At 45.6% G+C, this 16,915-nt stretch overlaps 1 protein-coding gene across 1 annotated transcript in view; it reads right to left on the minus strand.

The window, feature by feature from the left end:
• Positions 1–4,717: 4,717 nt before the first annotated feature.
• The window catches only part of LOC311366769 (calcium-activated potassium channel subunit alpha-1-like), a gene marked incomplete at its 5' end in the record, with an annotated part of 74,187 nt that continues 61,989 nt past the window's right edge, over positions 4,718–16,915 (minus strand). Inside the window, 10 exons of the mRNA XM_084485555.1 lie at positions 4,718–4,840; positions 6,201–6,434; positions 6,572–6,690; positions 7,548–7,742; positions 9,060–9,190; positions 10,632–10,724; positions 11,082–11,195; positions 12,485–12,677; positions 13,177–13,401; positions 14,438–14,561. Of these exons, the coding sequence (XP_084341681.1) occupies positions 4,819–4,840; positions 6,201–6,434; positions 6,572–6,690; positions 7,548–7,742; positions 9,060–9,190; positions 10,632–10,724; positions 11,082–11,195; positions 12,485–12,677; positions 13,177–13,401; positions 14,438–14,561 (1,450 nt within the window). The remainder of the gene's footprint in view (positions 4,841–6,200; positions 6,435–6,571; positions 6,691–7,547; positions 7,743–9,059; positions 9,191–10,631; positions 10,725–11,081; positions 11,196–12,484; positions 12,678–13,176; positions 13,402–14,437; positions 14,562–16,915) is intronic.

Below are 16,915 nucleotides of genomic sequence, written 5' to 3' on the forward strand. Positions count from 1 at the left end.
ACGTTGTATTTAGAGAGACAGTTTACATACAGTGGTAGCCGTACGCACAAGTAGGCTCCCAGCTACCGCGTTAACAGCGAAACAGAGATAAGTGAAATGAAAGTAGACCAATATCAGTGTATATACGTATAAAAGATACAAACATAAAAGATACAAAACAGAAGGAGACAAGGCATCGTCTTTGTTGTTGCTCTTTAATTCTGTTAATAGCCCAAGGTAAAGATTTATCTGCTGCTGTCAATTTAACTCAGCCTCAATACAAAGCGCCAAGGTCACTTTTCCCCTCGCCTGGCCCACAGGATTAAATTGTCATGTCCTTCTAATAGGCAGCACAGGGAATCATTAGTCCAGCTCAGCTGTCTGACTGATAGGCGTTTCTGTCCAATCATGGGAGTGCGCTGCCACAGGCCAGCCAGTATTGACACTGTGTCAGGGCTGAGGGGAGACGTCTTAATCAGCAGGGACACTCTCAACATTGATTTGACAAGCTGCCGTAATGACCCCCCCCCCCCCTACCCCCCCCCTCCCAGTCTCACTCCTTGTTTTGATCGAAAAAAAAAGACCAGTGTTTATCCAGGCTGCCATTGATGCACTTGGAAGGGTGCATTGTCATGGAAACGATTAGGATAGGAAAGGGAAGGAAACGGGGTGGGGGGGGGGGGATGTTGGTGGTGGTGTTGTTGTTGTGAAGAAGCCCACACATACACACACGGTCCACAGCCTCCCCCCTCGTCACTGATTGGTGACAGACACTGCTTCAACTTTGCTGTCTTTTCCTTTCGTCTTTGTGTGTGTGTGTGTGTGTGTGTGTGTGTGTGTGTGTGTGTGTGTGTGTGTGTGTGTGTGTGTGTGTGTGTGTGTGTGTGTGTGTGTGGAAGGCAGGTTTTGTTATGTGGTCCTTAAAATAGTACAAAAAAACAACACAACGCATAGAGCAGACAACCTTTCTGCATATCATGATAATGTGATGGTGTTAACCATTGGCATTCACAACGACCACACACACACACACACACACACACACACACACACACACACACACACACACACTCCACAACCATGTTCCTATCAACTGGACAGACAGTAAAGAAGAGTTACTATTGAGTGAAATGCTTTGTGATCGCTGCTACATGTTGTCACTGTGTGTGTGTGTGTGTGTGTGTGTGTGTGTGTGTGTGTTTTAATACGGAGAGGGCAAGGCAGGGGATCAATGCCTCCCCCCCCCCGGGGTGTGTGAAGTGTGAGTAGCGAGGGCGTCAGACAGTAAATATTATTGGCATGCTGGCGGCCTCCCGTCGAGGCATGGCGTGTAAAATCGTTAATAAGACGCATGATGGGCTGCTGCCCACTCCCCTACAAGGTGAGAGTGTGGCGAGTGTTTCCATCAGCTGTGCTATCCAGAGGGGCGCAGCAGCGGCGAGTGTGCGGCTCCCGTGTCACATGATTTGTCTAGCGAGTCGCAAAGCGCCCGGTGTCAACAGAAGATGAGGATGTGGCTTTATATTTAGCCTGCTCTCTCTCTCTCTCTCTCTCTATGCTCTCTCTCTCTCTCTGTGCTCGCTCCCTCTCTCTCCCCCCCCCCTCTCTCTCTCTCTCTCTCTGCTCTCTCTCTATGCTCTCTCTCTCTCGTTCTCTCTCTCTCTACTGAATGTAGGATGGTAAACTAATGTGTGAACTTTTAACATTTAATCTGCGATTTGTAATCTATGGATTTTATTATTTGATCAATTGATCATTTAGTGTATGAAATGTCAACAGTAAATTCTAGTAGGCTTAATGGTCACATTGGTTGCACAAGGTGCAACCAATTTGCTGGCTTTGTCTGACTGACAACATAGACAATCTGAAATATCCATTTTGCCAGTCTACTTCAGGTAGACAGACAAAAGTCTATCTGGAGACTTTTGTCACCCACGTGCGTGCGCATGTGTGTGTGTGTGTGTGTGTGTGTGCGTGCTTGTGCAGCTGAAGGTATTAAAGTCAACACACCACTGCAGCTCTAGTCATCTCTACACCAGCAGCCTCAGGCCTTTCCCTGGTAAACAGGGGACACAGCTGCTGCTGATGCTGCCTGCTAGACACACCGCGTGCTGTACAATACGACAGATTAGTCCTATATTTAGTGTTTTTCTATACTTCCTTTTTCTCAACTTTTTATTCTCGCCATCATTTTTCTATACCTTCCTTTTCCTCAATTGTTTATTCGCTCTAACTCATTTTTTCAATTTTTTTATTCTCTCCATTTTTCTATACCTCCTTTTCTTGATTTTTTTATTCTCATTTTTCTAATTTTCTCATTTTTCATCATTTCTCTATACCTTCGGTCTCCGGTATAGATACATACCTCCTTTTTCTCCTTTAAATACAGGACACAAAACACGATACATAATTTTTTAATTTGTGAAAATACAAAATGAAATCATGTACAAGTTATTTACAAACCTATTTTGTACAAGACAATATACTATAATCATTATTATTGGGTAGTATGACATAGTCAGAAGTATTTGCTTAGCACTCTCATTGTGTCCACAAGTCAATGTGCTAAAAATAAAAAAGAATGCAAAACTAGACGGCAATGTGAAATGCCCCTCACTCCCACAGATGCTATCTGTCAAGCAAGTATACACTGAAAATAATTTGTTTACATAAAGCTTTATATAGACTTCTTTAGAGCAGATACACATATTATCAGACCAGAATCGCCATTGTGAGCTCTTCCGTTGTGAACGACCATAGGTTTGACGTAGTAGCGTTAAGACTCATTTGAACACAGCTGCAGGGAATCCAAATCAGCTGGACTTTTTTTTTTTTTTTTTACAAATGAAAATAATTTCATGAGCACAGTTTGAAAGTTGACCTTGGCTAGCCGCCGTCGAGACGGAAAGTAAAGAGCAGTCGTGGCGTTATGTACGTGAAGCTTTATTACCTACAAGCCTCTTTTCGCAACAGTAGGTCTCTCCTGGAGCCCTCCTTTGGCTTCGGCACTGCCGGGAACATCACCGACCATCATGTCCGTTAGTTCCTTTCTTCCTCTCTTCCTCACTCCTTCCTTCCTTCAACCCAACTCATGCTAAACTAGCCAACGCCTGTGAATGAATGTCTTTTTTGAGGTTAGGTGCATGTTGCTTTCCTCTCAGGCCCAAGCTCCTGGGCCTGGTTAAGTGACTGTAAATTGACTGTAGTGTCAACAGAATGGAATGGAAGAAAGCCATGATTAATGCCTATTCTTGGCTAAGCTTCCTGAATAATGATGGTACCTTGGCTAAGCAGTTTGATTAAAAATTGCTCTTGGCGAAACATTCTGTTCTCATATGCTTGAAAGCCTTAACATAAATATCAAGTTTGTAGCACGTTGCAAGTTGTTTGGTAAAAAAAAAGACACCCGATGATGAATTGTGACTGGCCTCTTTAACAAAACTGTCAACTGTCATTTTATTTCCACTGATATGAAGTAAAAGAGGCAAACGTGAGAAATAGCCAAAATTGTGGCTTATGATTGAGCTGTTTTTGGAGCGTCTACAGAAAAAGCCTTTCAATCTCTGAGTAGGACATTTGTGGATTTTCAGTTAGTGCATATGTGAACGTTATTCAATGTCAGGCAGTGCTTATAGCCAAAGGAGGACTCGTCAATGCCCACTTCATGCGATACGTGGCTTTGATATTGTATCACTAACTCATTCACTGAACGGGTGACTATGTTAAATGAATTTGCATGGTTGTCCATAATGTCTAGATTGATTTCCACAACCACCGTCGATTACTCCACTATAAGCAAATCAAACATGTTTGAATCTTATCTCCTTTAAAACAGCTCTATCATATTTGGTTTATTGAAAAGGTATTGATGATAATTGAAGTGAAAACCTTTGCAAATATCCAAAGGCTTTGTAGGAATTAGCCAATATAGCCCAAACGCTTGATGCTTTGGACATTTTAGCCAAAAACAAGATGTGAAAACATAAATGAAAAGGCAGCTTTAGGAAAAAACGAAACAAACAAATACAGATAAGGCCAGAGGCCGTGTTCCTATATTTGGTCAAGGATATTGGCCATCCCAACAGTTACAAATGTCAAGCAGCTCCAAGTTACCGTAACCAAACAATACCGTCATGGTGGGCTTGCAGTTAGATATGAAATACACATTTTAACAAACTTTACAGAATAGCTCTGCAACACTGAGTAAAATATGTTAAGTAGTTGTTTATTAACAGCTAAAAAGGCAACATTTATGTTTGCAAAGCTCGAGCTATTAACGTAAACTATCACTTCTGGTGACCAGCGGTTGGTCTCCTCGCGCTGGGATTCTCACGAGACCCTACCATTTTTCAAAGTGGAAAAACTTCGGAATTAGCCCGCAGCATCCAAGGCAGAGTTTGGAATAACAAATGGAGCGCATGGTTGTGACTTTTCAATGTGATTGTCTTCAATATATAATTTCACCTATTGTCATGTTCTCTTATTACCGTTTATTACAACCACAGGGGCTAGACCTTTTAAACGTTGCTCGTTTTTAGTGTGTGCTACTTGACAACATTAGCAACAATCGGATCGATGTTTGTCTGCAAGAAAATATTTAGTTTGTGTTTTGTTTTTGCTGTTTTTTCAACACCTAACATGGGCAACGTCCGGGGGGTGGGGGGGGAGGAGGCGGGGTCCGTGGCGGTATCCAAGCAATAAAGGGATGCAACGTTTTAGCTATCGTCTTCTATTTCTCGGATGGGCGGGATTAGGCTGCTCGTAGGTTTGGATTGGTTGACTTGGTTGATGGACAGAACAGGCTTCACGTGCACACTCCTCGGGTGAGTCTTCTCTGGCTCATCTGTAAACCACGTCCTTCCTGAGGAAGGAGCCAAACAGGAAACACATGAGCAGGATGATCTTCTCAAATTCAAAGCTATCTTCATGGGCATAGGTTCTTAGTATTTTTTGTCAAAAAACTAGTTAATTGTCAGTCTTTTTTTGACAGGTCTGCCACCTCGGACAATTTCATATCAAATTCTCGCCCTGTCTCGTTCTGTCGGTGTGCCCGTAGTAGCTTGCTCTCAGAGTTAAGTTTTTTTTTTATAAAAAAATATATTTATTGTCAGTTGACAATTGCACCTAATATTGTAGAATATAACATCAGGGAAGACAAGAGACACGTTTAAGTATTTGTCCTGTGAACCCAAACCTATATATATGAAATCAGAACCTAAACAAAACCAAAAACAAGCCCTTAAACCAAACCCTAACATGAAACCCTAACCCCCAGCCCTAAAGCCTAAAGCAATGTACTAAGCACAAATACACCATGGTTGATGATCAGGACCCATGCAGTACACGTAAGCTATTTACCTACTCAAAGTTGCATCAGGTTAGGGATAGAATGATGGGGATTTCAAACAAAATATGCTAATTAGTAATTAAACGTTTGGGCAGGATAGTCAAGTGTTAATGATGTTTGACAACGTTTTGGGAACGACTTAAGGGTACATAATAAATATTGGAACATATAGATATGGATGGAAGGGTTTAAAAAGTGGAGTGTGAATGACCACCACAATAAAATGGTTAGATAGGGCTCATGAAAGATTCAGATGTTAGTAAGTTAATCGGGATAGGGTTAGGCATTTTCTCTATGCCTGTTCCCTGGAGATTGTTAATGTAGCTAGCATGCAGCTAGCATGCCAAATGTTAGATCAATTATATTTTTTATAAAAAATATATAAAAGTAAGGAATCAATGAATGTGAGTTTTAAATGTTTAGAACAGATTACTAACCATATACATGTTAGGACAGTCGTTCAGCAGCTGACAAAATGTTGAAAACATTTTCTGATTTATATTTGAGTTTTTACTGGAAAATATATTAGAAGCCTTATAAATGTAGCATTCATCTTCAAATCATAAAGTAATGTCCATTAAAATTGATAAGAATTAATATTATTGTTTAAAGTTTTCTAATGTCAATCCCAATGAATGCTAGTAGTCTTCTGTATTAGGTACCTGATACAGTAGATATCGGATGTAGTATCATTTTCAAAAGCACAAACAACTGAAATCTATTTTTTAGGAACATCTTTTACAGAGATATACACACGCACACCTAAAGAAATTGACATCTACAATAACAAACAAACCCAAATCCAAAAAGGCAAGACCAAAATACGTCGGCCATCTTTAAAAAGGGGCGGGGCGTGGGAGGGGCGGTAACTTACTTCTGTTTGTCCCGCGGCTCGCGGGGTTTGGAGCGGTTGGTCCGGTTGGTCAGCTGGGCCGAGTGGAGGGAGGAGCTCTTCTTGCTGGAGGTGTGGGAGGTGTGGGAGGACGAGTGGGTGGAGTGGGCCAGGCTGGTCCGGGACTGGCCCGCGTTGTGGTCAAACTGCATCAGGCAGAATATCAGGTCCGACTGCACCAGCTCAAACGCGTACGGCGGATTGGTTATAACGTATCTGGTGGGCGGGGAGAAAGAAAGCAAAGCACCAATCAGGATGAGATATTGAAGATCCCTGTGGTCATTTTGTCATTTTTGGTGACTATAGCTGGGAGATTTAGGTGGATGAAACACATTTTTAATCGTTTTTCTTACCGTTTGGTACATTGGTTCTGCGGGTTTAGATGAGCATCTCGTAGCCGATAGATGCCAAAGCACAGCATGTTGTAGGTTTTCAGCGCCTTACAGAAAAGATCACCATAACATCCTCCATCCTGAAATAACGGAAATAAACCATCTTTAACATGTAATAATGACAGAAAACATTTGTTTATAGACAATAATGTGTGTTGGTATTAGTATTTAGTATTATTCTATGTTAGTATGGAAAATAGGGTCCACATTCTTCAGCCAAGTTTACTTTCTACTTTCCCCAAAAGGAATTGGTTTAGATGACAACCCAACATCCAACCCCACGTCAAACCAAGCTGAAAGATATGCTTCACTCATATCTTACTTATGTCACTTGATAGTTACATAACTGTCACGCCCACGTCTACGCCCATTGTTGAGGAGATCCACATCCCCAGCTCCTCATTGGTTTGCTCGTCCCCGTTATCGTGACACTATCTCAATACCCCTCCGATCCAGTCCACCTCTGGCGGTATGGTGATCACCACCGTGAGCAGATGTTTTCTCAGACCCCCTTGCTTTTAAGTTTGTGTTATTGTCTGTACTTGTTATTTCGGCCAATTTGTGAGTACACACTTTTGTCTGCACTTGTACCCTGACTAGATATGTCGTTAAAAATAACTATACACGTGAGAATTGGCAACGCAGAGAAGTTTTCAGTGAGCGGCAATTAATACATCTCTGCCATTTTGAGATTGCATTTCAACCAGAGCCTTTAAAATGCATCAGTTCCGACAAATATAGAAAAAATACTGGATAACAGCCATGCTGTCTCCCTCCCGCCCACCTCCTCCTCAATGTCAGCAAACACACAGAAGAGTGTTTTCCTTCGCTTATTTGTGTCTGTACCACCCCCGCCGACCCTCCCCCCCCCACCCCCCTTACACACAGCCCCCCCCTGCCCCAGATGTCCAGCAAGGACCGCCCTCGCACTACTCACCCCCAGGTCGGCGAAGGGTCCGTCGTACAAAGCCAGCTGCGCCACCCGACACCTGTCCCTGTTGGCGAGGGTCTGCGGCGTGCTGTAACCCCCCCGCAGCGCGTTCTCCTCCGCCAGCAGGCCCTCCAGCTCCGGCGTGGCTCCGCCCGTCACCAGCGTGCGGATCAGCGTCAGGATGTTATCGTTGAAGTATGTCTGGGAGGTAGAGGGAGGTAGCACGGGATGTGGCGTGGGAGAGGGAGAGAGAGCAAGAGAGCAAGAGAGGGAGAGAGAGAGAGAGAGTGATGCTTAACGGATCCGTAAGAAAAAAAAATCACTGGCTGGAGTCACAGACTGGAGTCACTTCTTTAAATTGCCAAGCCGGTCAGAGCGGTGCTATCTGGAGGCCGGCTCTGTCGCGTCACATTGGCCTGCGTGCCGAGTGAAAAGACAGCGGAATCCAATTACTGCGGGTTACTCTCAGCCCCATCACAGAATGAAAGGGGAGAGGGAGGTAGACGGACAGAGAGACAAGAGAGAGGCTGACCGAGAGGGAGACATAAAGAGAGCCCTGACACACATTCACGCTGTCTGAGCTCCTCTTGGACATCAAAACGACCCCCTGAACAAATGCCGTGTGTGAACAGGCCGTAGTTATCTCGCTTGGTGCAATGATAAACAGCCACTTACTGCTTATGGCTCCATTAATAATAACCCATGGATGAAATGAGGCCCCCACTTTCCCTTTTCCTCCCAGCAGCCTCATCTCAACCTCTACGGAGGATCGTGTTGGTGCTAAGGTAAGTACAAGAAGTGTACAAGAAGTCAAAATAGAGTAAGTAAAAGAAGACTCTGGTGTACTGAAAATGCAACTTTGTCACATTTCTTTCTTTTCATAGCACTCTGTGTGTGCGTGTGTACGTGCATGGTGACATCTCAATCCACCGACGCCACCGTCTATGATGGGAGCCGCCGACGACAAAAGAAACTAACCAAAAAAAGCTAGCCGAGCAGCGTTTCTAACCCTCACTCAAGCAGAACGGCATCGGTGCCTGCTACAGGTCTTGTTTTAAACCCGACAACCCAATGTTAACTTTCCTAATGGCAGGGTCAAAGGACGAGGCCCCCTAATGAGAGATGTAATGTCTTGCTTGACGCAAGACATTACATTCATCAAAATTAGTGACAGGTGTGCACACTACATCTTGTAATATGAGAAATGATGGATTGCATGCATCTAGCCTAACCTCCGTGGCCACTCAAGGCACTTCACAATGAATGAATTAGGTCACAGTCATGAGCGACGGTGTCAACCACGCAATAATTATCCACTTTGTCTGCTGGGCATGTAGACAAGCATAATTCCTACCCTTTATCTGGGTGTTTTTAAATGTTTTAAAGTGACCATGTGTTAATATTCAGCTTTTCTTTTACTCCTGTTTTTTGTCCTTTACATGTTAAGTGTCTAGCAAAGTGCTATCTGAACAACATTTATTATTATAACTATCATGAGGATTTTTCATCAAGACTTACAGCACTCATCAGGGAGTCCAGGACGCTCACAGCAAAGGCCGTCCCGCAGGCGAAGGGCTGGGTGAGGTACAGCTCCGTGTCTGGGTCGTCGTCATCGTCCTGGTCCAGGAACTGAACGTTGGAGTCGTTCACTGTTAAGAGATTCAGAAAGAGAGTCTTACATACGCATACAGTATATACAGTATAATGTGTGTTTCTCGTGTATATATTCGATTATGTGCGTATATCTCTACCTATACGGACGTATCTTATTAGATTAGACTCTGTGCAACGTCATTAAAAGCGAATCAAATGTAATCTAACGTAGTACATCACGTGCATTACGGGATGTGTTTTTGCATGCTTTGCATTTTGAAAACAGCAGCGTAACAGGAACGCAGCATGCGGTGCGCGTACTTCAGCAGATTCAAACTCAATTCACAGGGAAACGGGTGAAAACACACGCGGGAGACGTGCTGAAGAAGAGGCTGCGTGAAGCCTTTTTTCGGCAGCGACGGGACCAGAAATCAATTGTTATGATACGCAAATCCTTTTTTTTTTTTTCATACCATCACAGATCTGGCCAAATTTGTGTTCTTTTCACCAACAACTGAAACGTGTTGACGTTTTAGCTGTGAGTCGGTATTCACTCTCTGCCATGCTCCAGATACAGGGCCGTTTGCGTGTGTCCTCGTGACACCATGCATACGGTGCAACCCCCAGGCCATGATGCAATAGCTAGGACTCCTCCAGGGATCAGTCGGCACCAATATGCCAACACTGATCCATGTTTTTGGTCTCGTACATCCAAAGCACAACCTCCATTGACTTACTCTCGGGTGTCAAAACGCATGAAAGTGGATGAGGGGCATGGAGCTTGTTTTTCCTTTGAAGATGGCATAAAATGCACGCAAGCGAGTTGAAAAGGAGATGTTTGAGGGGTGCTACGTCTTATGAGGGGTGGTGCGCCAGTGTGCGAGTATGAATGCCATGCCCGTAGTGACAGAGCTGAGATAAAACAGGGCGATGGTCAGAGAATGCGATCTGACATAACTGACGCAAAAAAAAGCAAACCAGTAGGACTTCAGAGGGATCAGAGTGCCTTGTGATTCTCATACAAAGTTGAAAAAAAAAGGGCTTGTACATCAGAATGCATCATGGGATTCTTTGGTGGCGGTTGCAGTGCTGTAGAATCCTAAATCAACGTAAATACACTGTGACAATGTGGCAGTGTCAAACGCAACAATGGCTCCCCATCATGACAACTTATTTGATGACTAACTATGATTAATGACTAATCAATATAAAAAACGTTACTACCAACATAATTAACATTCCAATGCTTCCAAAATGGCGGCGGTCATTGCGAGGTGACGTTGCGATGTACAAGCCCTAGAGATAGAAAAATAGAGAACTTGAGATGAAGAATCAAAGTAGACAATGGTGGGCAATATCATGGCAGAATGCGTTGCCATGGAAATGGACTGCAGGGGGGGGGGAGCCACGGCAGGAAGAAGAAAGAGAACAGGAAGTGAAGGCGATATGGAGGCAGCGGCAGTAACAACACTGCGGCGACAGAAACGCAGGCCTTACCCAGCTCTGTTATCATTTGTATGTTGGTCCCACTGCTTTTATCCTGACTGAATGCAACCACAGGCACTACTTTGCCCGGTTTTGCTAACGGCGCTAGACCATACGTTGACGGGGAGGGGGGAGGGGGGAGGGAGGGCGGAAACGGAAGTTACTGAAGAAGCACATCAACACGACCAAAGCAAACTCAATACAAAAAAAACCACTAGGAAGCAGGAGGAGCTAAAATCGTTAGTCCAGTTAATCGAGAAATGACAGGCTGTAATTATTGTTACAAAAAGACATGGAAACATGTTTTGTCTGATCTCTCCACTATACAGACACTAAACACACATCTAAAGCAAACGGTGTGACAAGTCTTTCTACAGTTTACAAGTGACAGAGTTAACAATACAAGATGTTTTTTTTCTTGTCTATGAACCAAAACAGAAAAGCACGTAACAACATAAATACCTAGTTCTGTTATGATTGGTATGTTGGCTCCGGTGGAGATGGAGATCTGCCGGACTATTCCGTGGACGGGGCTGTTCTCCGCTGAAGATCTGTCCATCCCTGGTGGTGTGAAACCTGAACAGAGCGGGAATGCAATTCAGAATTCAGAGACATCATCTAAAACCAATATAAAACGGGCTGTATTGCTTGACGCCACTTTCCAGTGAATCAGTCGGGCGGACATAACCGGCCGATACCAAAGTCAACGCGCGGCGGTTTGTAAAGCAAAGTGTTACGCATGGAGATGAGACGGGTCTAAATTCTGCAGGACGAGAAAAAGAGAGACCCCCCCCCCCGATATTAGTCTAATGCATAATAGATGCGACATACAAACTCATTTTGTACTCCTTCAGATTGCATGTGCGAGAGTGGCACCGGCCTCTTTACGTGAATAAAAAGGTGCATGGTATGGATCAGCCGAGTAGAAACCTAAGTGACACGAGATGGAATTCCAAATGACTTGACGTCGCGTGGCTTCCCCAGACTGACAAGTAAGCACATTAACTGGGTGACACCGTATGCATTATACATGGGCCCTGTTTTGACAACCACTACTTAGTGCTGACTCAGGCAAATGTTGGGCCATGTATGTATTAGCCAAACAGCGAATTTGGCAGGTGTTTTTTTTTCTCTCGCTCTATAGGTCAAAGGTTTCTAAAAGCTTTGCATTCAACGCCAGTGAAGGGAAATTATTAAAAGCCATTTCAAATCACTTGAGTGCCTTATTTTTTCTCTCCCTGTTTTCTCCCAGCAACTATTATCATACAATATTAATAAATTACAGAATATTATTTATATTATTTATCTTTGTGTTTTTGTTCTGTTTATTTATGCAATGACGTGCAAGTGTGGGTACGAATATTTTTGTACACACTTTCTTCCACACTCAATATCAATTATTTAAAAATAAGGAAAAAACTGACCCAAGGCAGCTAATGCTAGCATAACCCGAGGCAGCTGAAGCTAGGATATCCCGAGGCAGCTTGAGCCAATCTAACCTGAGGCAGATAAAACCAGGCAAAACCAAAGCAGCTAAAGCTAGGCTAATATGAGGCAGCTAAAGCGAGGCTAACCCGAAGTAGGTAAAGCCACGCTAACCAGAGGCATCTGAAGATAAGCTAACCCCCGGACAGTCGAGGCCACGCTAACCAGAGGCAGCTAAAGCTAAGCTAACCAGAGGCAGCTAAAACTATGCAACCCTGAGGAAAAAAAGAGTCACTAAACTTCATCGTCAAACAGAGACCGAGAGGTCAGCCACGCCAGCGCCCGGGGAGGGGGTATCCTGGGCCTCTGCCAAGGCTCCCCCCTCTGCAGGCCACAACACAACACAATCACCGGGCTACGACGAGGCCACGACCGTTCACCTTGGGAGTTGGCCTGCAGGAGTCCGATGCTGTCGTCAAAGTGCATGGACTTGATGTTGAGCGACGCCAGGATGCACTCCTTGTCCTGCAGCGAGGCGTCGTCGATGTTGTTCTGATTGGCCGACAGGATCACGCACATGTCGCACAGGTTGATGTTGACGGCCCTGAGGTCGGCGCGGCTCAGTGGTGTGCCCTTTTAAGGCGATGAGGAGAGCGATGGAAAACTTTTATCAATTACACCTTTGTAGCAACATCACGGGACACATGAGCCCAGCTGCCACGATGACGGTAAATGGACTGCATTTGTATAGCGCTTTTATCCTTTTATCCGCTTCACACTATGCCTGACATTCACCCATACGTGCACACATTCACACACCGACGGCGACCAGTCAACCATGAAAGGCGACGGCCAGCTCGTCCGGAGCAGCTTAGGTTTAGGTGCCTTGCTCGGGGACACCGCGACACTCGACAGCTAGCTAGGAGGAGTCGGGGATCGAACTAGCAACCTTTGCGGTTGCCAGCCAACCCGCTCTACCTCCTGAGCTACTGCCGCCCCTCCGATGATCCGCTCCAAGGCTGAACCTTGTCACGACGTAATCGACACTGACATGCGAACACGGAAAGGCGTCGTTCTGCCATCGTCTTCCAGACCCCCCTCTCCCCCCCCTGCCGATCACGGCTGAACTCACGGATAGAATGGAGACCTTGGGGAAGTTGTGGAGGGTCTCCCACTCCCTCTTCAGGTACTCCAGGGAGCCCACGAACACGATGTGCTTCAGCTCGTGGTAGTGGAAGTTGCTGGCCCGCAGCGGCATCACCAGGTTGCGCAGGCCCACCAGCGCCGACTTGGCGTCCCCGAAGATGCACACCACCACGTGGCCGCTCAGGACCGTCATGGCCGCCTCGCTCCGCGTCTTTACAGGGGGGGACATTTTTGATTCATTTCTTGCATTTTTTTATGCTTTATGATTTAGAGTGAGATAGACGGGAAGATATGGGAGATAGAGGGGAGGACATGCAGCAAAGGACGGCAACGGGCAGGTTTCGAACACGGGTGGCTGCGGCGATCAGGACTGTGCCTTGACGGTACGCACTCTACCCGGTGAGCTGCCGCTTCCTTCAGGGCCATTTTTAAGCATAACAGATTTTAGTTTGCTCCAACTGCTACTGCTCCTACTTCCACACAAACGTCTTTACTGCATCCAGAGCCACTGTAACGGAGACCGTTCCACCCAGGATTATAAAGGAATCTGAAGTGGAATATAACAAAAAAATAACAACTGGTGGGAATAATCGTCTGTAGGGGCCAGGGTAGTGTAGGTGCTAGGGTGTCCTCGTCTCAGCCCAACAGCACTGGGTTTGATCCCCACTATCCTCAGACTACTATGTACTGTATGCGTCCTTGCAGAACATGCCTGACCCCGTACCTGAACAACTGTTTGTCCCTTGGGATGAACAACCATCTGCTCAATCACTAAAACAGTAATAACACAATAGAAATACCGGCCCATACGTTTATTTAATATCCGTCGTGCCATCTTCCCACCGTTCCCGTTCACCTAGCACTCCCACCCCGCTGATCATGTGACACTCCGAGGCGCGTCCATTAACGGAGCCCCGCCAGTGATTTGCAGAGCGACATACGTATTAGTGGGGAAGAAATGTTCTATGAGCGGGGGGCGGCCCCCATATAGCAAATGACATGTCAAACACCTCATTACGACATGTTTAAGTGCCCTGTCAACCTCTGTTGGTTGCTTGGAGACCCAAGGCATCTGTCATTGGGAGAGAGCGGGATGGGGAGGGGAGAGGGGGAGGGAGGGGTGTATATAAAGCCTGTCAGCAACAAAATGACGTGTGTTTGTTCAAGAGCACGGGGGGGGGGAGGGGGGGAGCAGAGTGGGGGTGATGGGGGTAGGACAGAGTGGGAGGAGAAGTAGTGTCACCCACCAGGAGAACCTTCTCGATTTCTTTGGACGGGCACCAGTGGAACATGCCGGTGGAGTCGTACTTCTTCACATTCATGTCCATGCTCTCGATCTGATCGCCGGCCGGGATGATCAAGGGGTCGTGCCTGGGGGGGGACAGAGAGAGAGAGAGAGAGAGAGCGAAGGAGAGAGAGAATGACAGAAAGGGAGGGAGAGAGAGAAAGACACAAAGCGAGAGAGTGACAGACAAAGGGAGAGAGAGATAAAGACATGAAGCAACGGGGAGAGAGAGAGACAGAAAGAGAGAGAGAGAGAAGGGGAAAGATAATCTTGTTACCAAGGAACAAATGAGCTGAGGAGATGGGGAGCGATGGGCGAGAGCTCGGCGGTACGTGACCAGGACCTAAGAAACATCATTCACTCAGCCAATCGGAAACGCTTATCCAAAGAAACACACGTCCGTCTGGGGCTGGGTATAATTGAGTGGCGGATTGATACGGTGAGAGCCACACATATGGTGGCCATCCCCTTGTCTGGTTCAGCGGGCTACAGCACATTTTGACTGTGAGTGTTTAGCTCCACAGTGACGCTAACGGTAGCTTCACACGAGCGGCGTCCTCGGTGAGATTATTACTAAGGCGCCCGCCACCTCCGGGGGAACGCGCTCGTCAATACCACATCGAAATGTTTCGGCACTCGGAACAACAAACAAACTCACCCTCCCCCCTTTTTCTTTCCTTTTTTCTCCCCCCCCCCCCCCCCCCCCTAGTCTTCTCTTTGTTCCTCCCTGTCAGAGTTAATCTGGGCGCCCGCCAACAAAACCGTCCTGTCATCCGGCGGAGTGACATCAGCGGTGGCGCCCGGGCGGAAGGAGACGGGCGGCGGCGGCGGCGGCGGTGACACAGCGCTGTGACTGGCGTGAGCGCCGAGAAGCAATTATGCCCCCCATCCCTCCGACCGCTTTAGCGCATACAGCTTCTGACGCACGGTAAAAGCTTCAACATACCACACTTTAAATATTTCAACCATTTGCCCAATCGTGTTCGCCTTTTCAAAGTAAAGGCCATTAATGTTTCAGCGGCCGCCATCCAGACCAGTACAACTCTGTTTTTTTTTGTTTTTTTGTCACGGGGCGAAGGGCTTCTTCTTTGAGTGTAATCCCATCCAACACTGACCGCTTATGTGGTCCCTCGACAAGAGGGACTTGTGGTTTTTCGTGTGGTTTTGTGGTCGCTGAAAGAGGAGTTATCCTTCAGTCGAAGCTTCTGCCTGGTCGTTTTAAGGAACGAAAACCAGTCACAGCTTCAGAACCCTAGAGTTGTAAATATTAAAAGTTGCATTGTGCATAATGTGCATGCACTTCAATCAATGGTACGATGTACTATGTTATTGACTTAGAATCTACAGAAAAAAAAAAAAATTGATACATATATGCAGGCTTACGTGCACTCACTGCCATCACTGCCATCATTCATGCCATCTAGTGTACCTTATGCTGCTCGGCTACATTTCCCCATGTCACCAAATCGACTTTGTCAGACAGATTTGAAGATAATCTCTTGTGAACATACAGTCCATTGTGCCCCCCCCCCCCCCCACCCGCACCAACTCTTAAATAGTTCATATCTTTTCTTCTTTGTAAGAGGAGCGTTTCCTTAATCCATGTGGGTATTTGAGAAGAATGAAGAACCTTAAGTAACGTGTTAAGTATGCATGACGTTGTCAGTTGAGACTACCATCCCTTTAGGCTCCGCGAGAGAGTCATGCCAAAAAAGTTCAGCTGTAGGGCGTGTACCCTTAGGCGAGAGCGTGGTGTCCTTTCAGGGACGGGGGAGTGGTTTGAGAGGGTAAATGTCTCGCCTTGATCCGCGTCGCTCGTTTTCAGGCTCCGCGGTCCATCACAGTCGTTCGAAATTGTGAATTGGTATCGTGCATTCTGTTGTCCCCTTTTTAAACACGTAAGCACTGTTGCTGCATACTGTTTGACTCCACCGCGCCATCGTACTATGGCGCTACGTTGTCCAAGGGGATTAAGGTTTTCATTAATAAACAGGGTTGGAGATGCTTTTGAAGTATGAACTATGTGGATATGTAGCCAACGAGCATTATGAATAATTGTGGAGGTATTGTGGTGTAATACTATTATTTGATTAAATATCAAATCTTTTCTTCTAAAATTTCTTTCAGATGAAAATCTTATTCTTAACCCATTTTGGGTTAATTTCCTGTTATCATTAAATCTTAAATCCACAATCTTCCAAGTTCTATCATGCTGGCTATATCTGTAGACAGGTACACTGCATCACTTCACCACAAATTAACTACACATTTGCTAAACAATGAGGCCAATCAATTAGTAGATAGGTAAAACAAATTGCCATTTAGTTTGGAAATGCAATATTTTGAGTTCAAAGCAGCTGACAACGTAGGTTTTCACATCCGTTTACAGTTTACTTTCTTAACCGAGTGCTAATAAGAGGGGAACTCATTTTGGTTTATT

This window comes from Micromesistius poutassou (genome assembly GCF_964030765.1).
Source record: "Micromesistius poutassou genome assembly, chromosome: 21".
NCBI lineage: Eukaryota > Metazoa > Chordata > Actinopteri > Gadiformes > Gadidae > Micromesistius > Micromesistius poutassou.